At 43.8% G+C, this 13,967-nt stretch overlaps 1 protein-coding gene across 2 annotated transcripts in view; it reads right to left on the minus strand.

Annotated features, from left to right (window-relative positions):
* ADGRD1 (adhesion G protein-coupled receptor D1) overlaps positions 1–13,967 on the minus strand; it is a 128,941-nt gene that overhangs the window by 32,444 nt on the left and 82,530 nt on the right. For both annotated transcript variants that reach the window (XM_087913451.1, XM_026716229.2), the window contains 3 exons: positions 10,943–11,096; positions 3,935–4,001; positions 3,349–3,415 (listed from right to left, as the gene is read on the minus strand). In XM_087913451.1, the coding sequence (XP_087769577.1) occupies positions 3,349–3,415; positions 3,935–4,001; positions 10,943–11,096 (288 nt within the window). The remainder of the gene's footprint in view (positions 1–3,348; positions 3,416–3,934; positions 4,002–10,942; positions 11,097–13,967) is intronic.

Consider the following 13,967-nt stretch of genomic DNA (forward strand, 5'->3'; position numbering starts at 1 on the left):
AAGTCTTAAAAAATCCAGGTCCCCTCTGTGGTTTCCAGGACTATCCAGCCCCTAATATTGTGTAGGTTGGAGGAGGAGTGGGGAGTGTTGCATTTGTGGGGTCTTTGGTGTTCTCTGAGCTTGGTGGTTTTCCTGCAGTGATTTCATTACCCAACTAGGGAACATCATTAGTGCTAGAAGGGAGAGGAGGAGGAGGAGGAGGAGGAGGAGGAGGAGAAGTAAGAGGAGGGGGAGCAGGAGGAAGACTATGGGGTCCTTAGTGCTCTCTGAGTTTAGTGGCTTTCTTGCAGATATTTCATGATCCAACTAGGTCACATCATCAGTGCTAGAAGGGAATGGTGTGGCTTGTCCCATCAGATCTTAGGGGTTCCTTGATCAGGCTTTTTATTGAGTTGGTAGTTCCTTAATTGGAGGAATTCTGTTGGGTCATAAACAGGGAGCAAACCCAACTCACTTCTAGCACTGATGATGTTTTTATTTATTTATTTATTTGTTTGTTTGTTTGTTTGTTTTGTCAATTGCTTACAAGATAATGGGTATAAGTAAAAACATAGTTATGAATACATGGACGCATATCAGAAAAATAAAAGAAATAAAAGAAACAATAGGACAGGGATGGTAGGCACGTTGGTGCGCTTATGCACACCCTCCACAGACCTCTTAGGAAAGGGGTGAGGTCAATAGTAGACAGTCTAAGGTTAAAAGTTTTTGGGGTTTGGGGAAGAAACCACAGAGTCAGGTAGAGCATTCCAGGCATTGACCACTCCGTTGCTGAAGGCGTATTTCCTGCAATCAAGTTTGGTGCGATTAACCTTGAGTTTGTATCTATTGTGTGATCTTGTATTGTTATGGTTGAAGCTGAAGGATTCATTGACAGGTAGGACATTGCAATGTATGATTTTATATACTATACTTATGTTACCTAGTTTGGTGATAAAATGTCTACAAGAAAAGGAAGGAAGGAAGGAAAGAAGGAACGAAGGAAGGAAAGGCTGACAATAAAGAAAATTTAACAGGCAGGGAAGATTTGAGTTCTTCTCGTGTTGTTGTGTATGCTTTATTATTTCTTTTACACCTCTACCAGCAGGAAATATTTCTTAGTTGTCTACTTTGTCCGGTCTTGTTCAACCAGTTCATTACCCCAGCCACACACCTGAGCCACAGCAATACCAAGGAAATAATTTCACACAGCTGTGTCCCAAGGCACACGAGGTCTTACAAAACCCGACCATGCCCCTTCTAGTTAGTAGTAGTAGTAGTAGTAGTAATAATAATAATAATAATTAATAATAATAATAATATTCAAAAATAATTCTACATGATTCTACAAAAAACTACCCTATGTGAAACAGCTTATATCCTCCGACGCTACCTGAACAGTTCCTAGGTCCTTGGTTAGGACTCGAGCTGTTGAGCTACCAACCAGCCCCCAAAGGCTGTGTGTGAATCTCACTAAAGATTTAATAATAGTAATCATCATCATCATCTTCATCACCAACTCAGCCCAGTTAAAATTAGGGCAAGCAAAATGAATCTCCAATTGCCATTTCGGATTTGCCAAGCACACAACCCACCAAGGCACATGGAGAACCTCTTATAGATGATGACCGATGACAGCATGAATGCTCGGTCAATGTGTTTACTCTTCCGTTTGTCAGGAATGACCCATGGCTGGGTTTTCTTATCATCAGAGGAACATCTCGATCGATAAAAACATCTAAGAAGACAGGGCTAAGGATCGCCTAAAGAGAGGAACGCTTGCTTCCTTAATCTATCAGGGAAAAAGGAAAAGAAAAAAAAAAAACACCCAACCATCTCTTGCAACTTCTAAAGAGCCATTTGAGTGATTAAGCCACAGATCTGATTCAATTTAAGGCACGGATATCATTAAAGCATCCTTCATACATTATGTATCAGGAAGGCCCATCGTGAACTTGTAACATCCCACTTAGGAAGATGACATTCGTTACAACCAACAGATGTGCCCGGAGGAGGTTGTGGAGTTAACGAAGTTGCTTTAATTCTCCTCTTTCGATGGAGTGTTAAAGCTGGGAGGGGCAGCAGGCTATTAACTTGCACGGCTGAGTAGCGGTGGATCTATACTGCTTCTCATTGTGAAAGATGGGGGCGGGGAGAGCAGACTGTTCGAAACTGCAGTTGTAGAAGAGAAAACTAGACGTGTCATTCAGTTGGCTAGGTTAGAACCAGAAGAAAGGGAGAACGCATAGCCGAGACTATCCGTTTTTCACCCCTGTGAAACATGGGGTTACTAGGAGCCCTTCTTTTGATTCAGGTAACTGTGGATCCTTTGTGTCTTCCAAACCTAAGGATGCTGCAGTGGCTCAGGTGCTAAGACACTGAGCTTGTCGATCAGAAAAAGACGGGCCGTTTGGCGGTTCGAATCCCTAGCACCATGTAATGGAGCGAGCTCCTGTTACTTGTCTCAGCCAGCCTAGCAGTTCGAAAGCACTTAAAAAATGCAAGTAGAAAAATAGGGACCCCTTTGGTGGGAAGGTCACAGCGTTCTGTGCGCCTTCGGCATTTTAGTCATGCTGGCCACATGACATGGAGACGTCTTCGGACAGCGCTGGCTCTTCGGCTTTGTAATAGAGATGAGCACCTCCCCCTAGAGCCGGAAACAACTAGCACAACTAGCACATATGTGCAAGGGGAAACTTTATCTTCACCTTTAAGGATGCTGCAGCCATAGCCTTTGTTTTTCCAAAGGTCCTTTTTCAAAAGGCAACTGGACTTCATTTCTTCTTGAAGACGTTTTGCTTCTCATCCCAAAAGCTTCATCGTTTCTGACTGAAGTCAGTTTTTAGTTTACTTTATTGATTAGCCCTTGGGCCATATCCAAGTGCAGAGTTCCAGACACAAAATATTACTCAGGTCTGATAAAATGCAATTTAAAATGGCATTGGATAAAATACAATTTAAAATGAAATGGGAATAAAATACGGTTCATGTGCGGCCAGATTCTGAAAATAACATTTAACACCGCACAAGACTTAAGCAAAATAGTTCGGTTGAGATTGGCGTATGTGTAAGTAAAATGTGTAAGTAAAAAGGCAGGAGACACCTGGTAGTTACTTTCCACCCCCCCCAATGAACAAGTTTTATTAAAGGCACCAGCTTTTGTGAGCTGCATCATCCTTCACAGATGTTATCTGAGGCCTCTGGTGAAGGGAGGTGCATCTGGGGAAACGGATGGCTTTTCAGAAAATCTGTTGGTTGGAAAAGGCACAACCAGCGCTGAGCTCCATACGGTCAAATGTGGTTGGCCATGGTCATCCCACCAGCTCCACTGGGAGCTTCTAAGGGAGAAGAGAAGGAAGACAAACTTACCACAATGATGAACAGAGCTGGGGCCACAAAAGCCCAGATGGCGCCGCTCTCCAATGAAAGCCAACAGCTGCAAAGAAAGAAGGAAAGACATTATGACATTGTAGCACGAGGATGGTGGGTCTATGAGTTCCAAACCACCATTGATTTTTAAAAATATGTAGCTGGGATGGGACGGACAGCAGAAAAAAATTGGTTCTCTTGCTTGCTTGCTTCATTCCAGGTCTTTGTTCAAGGAACATAAGAGAGGGAGAGAATCCATAGTTTTATCTTCACCCCAGTTGTCTCGGGAAGGTGGTCACCTGAGAACTAACATTGCAAATGGAATGCCACCTTTGCTAGTCTTAACATGATCTGGATGTGGAAGAAAGACAAAGCTATCTTCTGGACTTCGTTCCACCATTCTCAGATACACCTGAAGGATGCCGCATTAAGGACATTGGGCCAAGATATGGATTCATGGAGACTGCTCAATGCTGACCGTTGGAGCAAACACGGGTGCATGACACCATCCACAAACTCCACATTCTTCAAAGGAGCCACCACCACCGCCACCACAAATTTATAGTATCTCATTTGCAGAACTTACTTGTTGACTTCTCCATAGCTTTCCACAGATGTTGTTGCAGAAATGACACAGATGAAGAACGGGCAGCCTGCAGGAATGAAGAGATGAGCATCAGCATCTTCATTGGAAGAGGGTAAAGATAGAAGCGGGGTCCAGGAAGGCCATCGTGAAAACACTGCATGTGGTTTAAGCATTATAAAAGTGGTTTTTCTATGGCTATGAAAATACCCCCGTTCTTTTTGGGGATAATATTTGCTTCATCGTTTCACTGCCCTCAGTCTAATTCTGCATCATCCACGTGTGGTCCTGAACAGTGGTGGGATTCACAAAATGTTACTACCGGTTCTATGAGAGCGCGCTTTGTCCATTTCAAGCACCTTCTTGGGCAGCCCCAGTAAGTCAAATAGCTGAGGCGCGGGAATCCACGGTGCTGCGCGAATCAGCTGAGCTGAAAAACGTGGAAATATAGGACAGAATAGGGTGGGGCAGATAGGCGGGGCCAGCTAATCATCGGAGATACTGGTTCAGGAGAACCGGTCCGAACCGGCAGCATCCCACCACTGGTCCTGAACACAAAAATTGTTGTAGTTCGCCAGCAGCAGGTGCAGACAGCAGCGATCTCTGAGAGTGAGGACTTGGATGAGGGACCTGTGTGTGATGCAGGGGTGGGACTAAGACTATCGGAGAGTGGGGTTCTGCCTGCGGAGATTGTGGAGTCTGGCAGCAGTGACGAAGAGGGACCCAGGGAGCCTGTGCTCAGTGCACGTGCGCACAGGGCTGCTCGAAGGAAAGACCAGCTGAAGCAGCACGGGCGACTCGGGAGTAAGGCTAGAAGGTGATGGACCCTCCCATAAGGGATAAAAGCCAGTCTTCCGAGTTGGCTTCTTTGCAGGAAGCAATGAATTTCTTTCTGCTCAGAGTCCTCATTGAAGCCCTGGTTACTCCGGTTTGTTTTTTGAAATTTCTGGCTTGGGATATTTATCTGCAATTAGTCTTTTATTCTTGGCAGACTTTTGCAACCTTGAAAGGGCTTGTTCTTATCTGGGAACAATTAGTTTTGAATGACTCTTGGCTGTGAATGAACAGAATTCACAGCGCCACATTAAAAGGGTTTGCTTTTATGCATATTTTGTGTTTGTTTAATTTGGCTTGGGTCAGAACAAAAATGGTTGCCCATAACAGGTAGTCCTTGATTTACAACCACAATTGAGGCTGGAATTTCCATGGCAGATTATTGCAATTATAAATTGAGTCAGGCCTGATTTGTATGACCATTTTTAACAGCAATTGTCAAAGAGAATCAAAGGTTGTTCAGCAAATTGAGCAAATCCAGCTTCCCCAAAGGGCACCTTTTACCAGAAACTGGCAAAAAAAAAAGTAATAATCCCAAATTACAATCACACGATGTTGCAACCAGTTGTCAATACAGGCTTATTGCTCACATGTCCATAGAGGTGATACAATGGTCTAAGTGAAAATACAGGTCGTGGGACCCTCTTTTCACACCTGTTGTAAGTTTGAACCATCATGAAACGAGTGGCCATAAATTGAGAACTATCTGTAAGTATGGCCCAAGTACAGATCTACAGGAAGACCGAAAGAGTAATTCAAATTTCTTCAGAAGTGTTTAGCTATTATGGACTATTAGCGTTGAAACTGTAAGGAGAAGAAGTGCCAGAACTGGAGGATGGAGTCAAAAGAGGAAGCAGGCTAGAATCCCTATGTAGCCACAAGCAAAATGATCCTAAGGGAAAGATTTTTCAATCTTACCAGTCCTCTCCCCAGATGGGCCTTGGGCGAGCCAGAATCCACACGAAAAAGCAACATGACTGCCCTGTGATTTGATGTTTTAATAGCCACAATCTTTGATCACATTTGGCAGGGAAATTCTGGGGGCTGCCAACGGGTGTGCTTCACAGTGAGCTCCCTCTTCATTATCGGTGTTGCTAAAGAAAGATAGATTTCTGGCAAAGTGTTGCAAATTCAATTACAGAGGCAGATGGATGCATAATAGGAAACTAGCAGGCATTACTGGAAACGAAGCGATCAATGTACGGTAGGGATGGAAGGAGCGAGCAAGAAACCAGTCCTGTTTCATGAATTTATAAAGTGCTAAAAAGGGGCTTTGAAAATGAACTGGACAGCAGTGGGCAGGGCGGTAGTGGAGATCTTTGAGGGGGTGCTTTGCTTTGAGAATGACTGGAAAAAAACACCACCCTGAAGAAAAGTCTTGAAGCATTCCAGCTGACTTGCATCTTACAGAGGAAACTTCTCCTTCTCCTTCTTTTTCTCCTCCTCCTCTTTATTTTTCTCCTCCTCCTCTTCCCTCCTCCTCCTTCTTTTTCTTCTTCTCCTCCCCCTCCTTCTCCTCCTCCTCCTCCTTTCTCCTCTCCTCTTCCTTCTCTTCTTTTTTTTCTCCTCCTCCTCCTCCTCCTCCTCATTCTCTTTCTCCCTTTCTCCTCTTTCTCCTCCTTCTCCTCCTCCTCTTTCTCCTTTTCTCCTCCTTTTACTTCTCCTCCTCCTCTTTATTTTTCTCCTCCTCTTCCCTCCTCCTCCTTCTTTTTCTTCTTCTCCTCCTCCCCCTCCTTCTTCTCCTCCTTCTCCTTTCTCCTCTCCTCTTCCTTCTCCTCTTCTTTATTTTTCTCCTCCTCCTCATTCTCTTTCTCCCTTTCTCCTCCTTCTCCTCCTTCTCCTCCTCCTCTTCTCCTCTTCCTCTTTGTCCTCCTCCTCCTCCTTCTTTTCCTCCTTCTCCTCCTCCTCTCCTCCTCCTCCTCCAATTTCTCCTCCCACTCCTCAAACTCCAGACATCAGTGGAAGCAATCCATCCCCCCACTATGTAAAAGAATAGAAAACACTAGATCTGCCCAATTTACCCACTTAGGTGTGGTTGCTCCATGTATTGTAGACCTCACTCCCATAAATGACTGCCACCAGCCAAACCACAATGCATCTTCTAAATTGGAGGAGGAGAAAGTTCCCACATTTTTCACCCTCTCTGCTTCATCAAGCAATTCCATCTACCTGGAGAGAATTCTCTTTGAGTTCCTTCTTTTTCTTCTTTGATAGATGTTAAAGATCCATTTCAATGAGAGCTTCTGAATTGGAACAGAGCTTTAAGCATGGGGAAAATATATAATAAAAGAATAAATGCTCATAAATATTCCTGTTACCCCCAGAAAGAGAGTTCAGCCAAGGTGTTAAATAGCTGTAACCTGGCTGATTCCGCCCAAAGTGCATCTCAAATGTTCCCGGGGCTTAACTCGATTATTTATCAGCCCAGAGATGCATCGAAGAAGAAAATTAAGCAGAGAGTTTCTTGGTAAGATAATGAAAGTTATGGAGGTGAAATGCAGACTAGCCAACTGGAGAACTGGAGAAATAATTTTGTGCACGTAACAGGCTCTGCTGCTAAAGTTCCTGCTTGCTGTGAGATGATGTGGGCGTTGGGTGTCGCGTGTGTTGTAATGGAAAATGAGAAGGTATATTGGGTAAAATTACAGGCAAGATTTGGTGGATCGCCACGGCTAAATGCAAGTGGGATTTGGCTAATCTGAAATAAACAGATTGCCTTGGAAGGCTCAAACCCCCCACCCGCCCAAGACGTGGCAAAGAATTAAATCCATTTAAGGTCATGAGATGGAAATTGTTTTAGGATGTCTCCCTCGGTGAGTGGGTGTCCTCATTTCAATGCTTGGCTGGAAGTTTAACAGCGATAGATTGGCTATAATAAGATAAGTTCAGAATTCTAAAACCGACCGTTGAGAGATTAGAAACAGATGCATTACGATCTTATTTCACTCACACAAAGTTGTAGCTCAGCTTAAAGCAGAATCCGCCTCCAATGTCTCGATTTTATACTTGTGTAGAGCAGGGAGAATAACGGACAGTAAAAGGAGGCAATGAAAATGCTTCTGGTGCTATTATTATTCATAAGGTAATCTGCTTCCAAAAATTCTTGGTAAAATAACCTGGTCCAGATAAAGTCCCCCTCCCCTTAATCTTTAGTTCCCTTTCTTATCTATCTATCTATCTATCTATCTATCTATCTATCTATCTATCTATCTATCTATCTATCTTCCCCATAACAAGCTCTTTTTTTTCAGAAGGTTGATTTCAGATGCCAAATTCATGGAATTCTGAGTCATAAGTATATTAAACATGAAATGAATCATTAAAAGGCCATAAATATACACATTTCACATTGCATTTGGGGGCAAATAAGTTTCTTGAGCAATGGCTGCTAGTGTTGAGCCTCATAATTCTTTAACGCTCATTTCTTGTTCAAAATATCTGGAGTAATGGTTGGATTCTGTCATTCCTGTTTCCTCCAATAGTTCTGAATAGGTTTCGGGATACAGGCTCCTCTGTTTTACAATTATTATAGAACTTTTTTCCTCTCTCTGTTTTGCTAAATGCCTTTAGTGCAGACTGCTTTGAATGAACCCAGAAGATAAGGAAGGGAAGTATAATTTTTGATGTAAAAAGGACTGCATTTCAAGAGCAAAGGCAATTAAGAAAGACCCCCACAGAGATGTTCTACAAACAGTTGTTTAAACAGAAAAACAGTCTGTCAGATACTTGTGGATATTTAAAAAACACTTGTTTCTAATTTGTTGGTAATGAATTCATTGCGATGAATATAAATTCTTCCTATTAGAGACAGCTAAGGTCCCAGGAATAGACCCCAGAGATGAGGGGTCCTTGGTGCTCTCTGAGCTTAGTTATTTTCTTGCAGATGCTTTATTACCCAACTAGGTAACATTATCAGAACTGATGATGCCATCTAGGTTGGGTAATGAAATGTCTGCAAAGACTATCAAGCTCAGAGAGCACTAAGAACTGATGATGTTACCTAGGTTGGGTAATGAAACATCTGCAAGAAAATATCCATGCTCACAGAGCACCAAGGAGCCCTCATTTCACCCCGAGCTACAAATATTCTCCATTATTGAACCTCCAGAGAATAAACCGTGGCATGGTAGCCTAGAAGCTGGCAAAGATATGAAGAAGTTCTACCTTTCTTTAATTGGTTTTGTAGCTCCGATGTAGTTCCCCTAAACTGCAATCCAACCAGGAAAAGCAAGCAAGCAGATAAGCAAGCAAATTAAATAACAAGTCCTTGCGTCAGGAAGGGAGCTAGAAGGTTTGATGGGGGAAAAAAAATATCAATATTGGCCCTTCCCTTCTGATACTTTAAGATGCTAAGCATAGGTTAATTACTAGCAAAAGGGTAATTAAGAAGATTCATAAGGATGGGTTAAAAAAGAAGATTCAGAAGGAAGCAGAAGAATTGAGAGACGTTGTTTCCAAGGGGGATGATCTGGTTGTCTTGCACTCTGAATCCCAGCGGTAATCACACAATTTTCTGATTAGAATCTGAAAGGAGGGAGGGTCTTTTCATCAGTTCATTTATTTATTTGTCCAACTTATATACAGCCAACACTTATATACAGCCAACACTTTCTCCTTGGGATGGGAAAAGCATTCCTTTGGTTCTTTGCATTTCCAGACTGTTTAAGATTTAAGGAGGCTGCTCTGTCATTCTGATGGATTTTTTTCTTCTCCTGGGCCATCGAGTGGATGTTGAGATCTCAGTGGAACTTGGGAATGGAAGAAGCTCCTCCGCAGAACTCAAGGATCCTCCCTAGCCATGTTTGTACACAAAATGATCCATTGCAATGGCCTACCCGTTAATGACTACTTCAGCTTCAACCATAATGACATAAGAGCACACAACAGATACAAACTCAAGGTAAACCGCACCAAACTTGATTGCAGGAAATGCAACTTTAGCCACAGAGTGGTCAATGCCTGGAACGCCCTACCTGACTCTGTGGTTTCTTCCCCAAACCCCCAAAACTTTAATCTTAGACTGTCTACTGTTGACCTCACCCCATTCCTAAGAGGTCTGTAAGGGGACGTGCATAAGTGCACCAATCTGCCTACCGTCCCTGTCCTAATGCTCCCTTTTAATACGTTTCATGTATTAATAATCATGTTTATACTTGTATCCGTTATCTAATACATGCTTGATAAATAAATGAATGAATGAATGAATGAATGAATAGAAAAATAAATCATCTGATTCCCCCAACTCAGGGGTGTCAAACTTGATTTCCTTAAGGGCCACATCAGGGTTGTGTTTGACCTCCAGGGAGCCCAGAGGGGTGGCTAGGGTGGGCATGGCCAACTTGACATCACTTGTGTCGGGGGTGCCTGTGCCAGCCCGAGCATTCTGCCAAAGAAAACAGGTTCCTGAGCTCCATTTTCGGCCGCAACAGCTTCCTGCAGCCCTCTGCTACCGAAAACAGAGCTCCGCGGGCCATTCCTTCACTGTTTCCAGGGTGGCCGTGTGGGCCAGATCTGTCCTTGAGTTTGACATCCCTGCCCCAACTGTTTTCCAAATCCTATTTATGGGGGATTCTCAGCAAACCCAGCTAAATTTCCTCCATGACACCCCCTCACCAAGGGTGGGCTTCAACTGGTGTAATAACCAGTTTGGTGAGCACGCGCTTGGCACATGTGCATGCCAAATGCGCGCGCATGTGCGCAGTATTTGAAAATCATCTTCTCCTGCAAGCCCCGTGTGTCACACAGGGCGCACACAGCAATCAGCTGTGCTGCACAAAGCAGCTGAAGTTGAAAAAGCAGGAAATAAAGGACAGGCTAGAGCCTGGGCGGGCAGGCGGGCGGGCCAAACTGAAGAACAGATCGTCCGAGCGAAGTGGTTCCCTCTCGGCTGATCTTCGAAGCTACCAGTTCAGTTGAACTGGGCCGAACCGGTAGAATCCCACGTTTGCTTCTCACAGAAGATGGAGGTCAGAAGAAGAGGAATCAGAAAGAAGAAGGAGAAGGAGTCACAGGACATTTTGTGGGAGACCACAACCCAGGGCACTGCGATATTCAGCAGTCAATGGTGGGTTGCTGCTAAAAAGACATGATGGTTGGCTTGCAGGAAACTTCTACACCCATGAAGTTATCTATTGTCTTTTTTATTTCCTTTTAAGGGTAAAACAAGACCTGACTTACCCCATCCAATGCCATAGTAGTATAAGAGCTTGTTCTGTTCCGATCCAAAGACTTTGATCACCATACTGTAGAGGTGGATCCCTTCCACCAGCATCCAAGCAAAGGTGCTCAAGAAGAAGAAGTGAAGGAGAATGGCCAGGGTTTTGCAAGGCACCTGCAAAGAAGACAAATCAGCCAAATGAACAGGAAAGGTGAGGAGCAGAAATCTTCTGACCCTTGCCCCAGATGGCCAAAATGGGCTGCACCTACTGAACTCAATAAGAGGTGCAATTTTGTGGTGCCTAAGATGATACAGATACCTTATTTTTACTATCACAGTCTCTTGCCAAGATCTGAGGATTTGTAAGAAACCAGCTCATTTAATCAGCTGTTACTAGATCAATATTTTTTATCAATAGGTCTCTCTCTCTCTTTCTTTCTTTTTCTCTTTTCCTTTTTGTTGTCTCCTGTTCTCCCCTTTTCTCTTTTCTTCTCGCTTTTTTTCTCTTTCTTTCATTTCTTTCTTTCTTTCGCTTTCCCTCTTTCTCTTTCTGTCTCTTTGTCTGTCTGTCTCTGTCTCTGTCTCTCTCTCTCTCTCTCTCTCTCTCACACACACACATTTACACACACACAAACACACACACATAGCAGCAGCAGCAGCCACCCCGAACGGCCACCCCAAAGTTACTTTTTCAAAAGGCAACTGGACTTTGTTTTTTGTTTTTCTTGAAGATGTTTCACTTCTCATCCAAGAAGCTTCTTCAGTTCTGACTTATGATTTCAGGCTTCTGACTTTGACTTCGGTCAGAACTAAAAAAGCTTCTTGGATGAGAAGTGAAACATCTTCAAAGGAAAAAAAAAACAAAGCCCAGTTGCCTTTTGAAAAAGTACCCATGACCTGGACAGTTGAGAATTTACATCAGATTAGCCTCAATCCTGCTGGCCTTTCTCAGGATATTAAACATCCTGGCTTTGTCATCAAGCCTGGGGCCCTACAATTATGAGTGTAGCCCATTTCATGCTGGCTTTGAATGTTCTCAGCTGCTATTTTATGCTATTCACAATGGGATTTTTTTAAGTATTGGTTGTTCTTAACCTGTTTTTATTTCATCTTTAAGAGTTAGTCGCCTAGAGTCATATCGAACAGACAGAGGGCCATGTGAATGGATTAAATTCATAAATATGTAAATTCCCTGGAAAGTAAGCCTCATGGTTTTGAAATCAAGAAATGGATTCCTTCCACGGAAAGTAAGATTCAAATTGTATTAAGAGGGGGGAGATTTTAAGAGCTCGCCAAATATCTTGTCCAACAAGATTTGCATCAATAAGACATAGCAGACTTCTAAAGCACTCCGTTCCTTCTTGCTGGTTGATGCTTTTTGGGAAGCGTTGTGGCCTGTCAGCCACCCCACCCCCAGCAGCTGAATCAGAGAAGGAGGAGGAGGGGGAGGAGTTGGGGGCCAGCATCAGAGCAACCTGGGAGCCCTGAGGGGGAAGGGGGAATGGAGCTGGCAGAGAGAGGGGAGGAGGGAGGGAGGGGAGAGAGAGGGAGGGAGCCTGGGCCGTCCATCAGCCCTCAGATGGAGAGTCAATAGCCCCCAGGTCTGGAGGTGGCTGATGAGGAAGAGGAGGAACAGCTGGGTCCAGTGCCTGATGCACGGATGCGCAGAAGGCAGAAGAGAGGAGAGCAGTGGAAATCTATGGGCCAGTCCTTGGGACAAAAGAGCCACTGCTGCTAGTGAGGCACCACCCTAGCTCTGGGGATAAAAGACAGGGGGTGGAGATGAATAGGTGTGGAAGACAACTATTCATTTCCCTGCTGGACAGACTTGTTAGCCTGCTGTGTGTGTAAGAGAGAGAAACTTTTTGTCGGGCTGCTACTGCTCCTAATAAAGGAATCATAGATTTAAATACAGAGGGTTTATCGTGTTTGGGAGCTGGGTCAGAACACTACGAGGTGGTGTTAAAAGTGACCCACTAGACCAGTCTTTCTCAATCTTGGCAACTTTAAGATAATCAGGGCTGGCTGGCTGAATTCTACAAACTGAAATCCACAGATCTTAAAAGTTGCCAAGGTTGAAAAACACCACACTAGGCAACGAGGAGAAGACTTATAGGGAATATGAGGAGTCTGTTTTTCCCTCCTACGTTGCAACCTTGCAACCTGAATCCTGCTTCTGCTCTCTCAAGGAGAATAGTAGAGTAACAGAGTTGGAAGGGACCTTGGAGGTCTTCTAGTCCAACCCCCTGCTCAAGCAGGAGACCCTATCTCATTTCAGATGAACGCTTGTCCAATCTCTTCTTGAAAACCGCCAATGTGGCAGCACCCACAACACGTTATTCCACGGATTAATCATTCTAGCTGTTAGGAGTTGCCCCTGAAGGAGTGATGAGAAGAAAACTGAGACCATCAAAAGGAGAGGGAGAGGTGGACAGAAAATTAGATTTATGAGCCACGAGAGTAATTGCATAATCGGCCACATTTGATGCCATTTCCCTCTATCTGACTTTTTTGCCCTAACCCTACTGTCATCCTGTTTTTAACATGTCATCTCCTTCTTTCCCATCGACTGGAATCCAGGTACGGAGAGATTTCACACAATCTGGTTTTTTTTTGTAATCATTTCCCCCTCTAACCTTTTGTAGGTCAGCATCTCTACTGCCACCTGTCACACAACATGTGCTTCCTTCTCTTCTTTGGAAGAGCTGAACTAAGCTTTTGACACGATGCTGCGAGGTAGACAAACATTGTCAGGTTGCTTAGCAACCGTGTGACTCAGCTTACCTAGGCAACATTCGCTGAAGTGTCACCTTGTTGCCTTGCCAAGATTAGAATGCCTCTTCCCTTCTTCATAACTGGGTCCTTGGTGCCTTAGAGAGAAGTTTCAAGCGAGTTCCACTCCCACACCTTCTTCCCTGTTGTCTATATATTTTTTAAAATTTTCTCTTAAGGAATAGTTCCTCCAGACTCCATGGACATATCCAGATGGATGGTTTTTTTTGACATTCTCTCATCCTAAGGATATTTTTTTACTTCTTTGTCTAG

This window comes from Pseudonaja textilis, chromosome 15, assembly GCF_049901715.1.
Source record: "Pseudonaja textilis isolate UNSWEBS1 chromosome 15, rPseTex1.2, whole genome shotgun sequence".
Classification (NCBI taxonomy): Eukaryota; Metazoa; Chordata; class Lepidosauria; order Squamata; family Elapidae; genus Pseudonaja; species Pseudonaja textilis.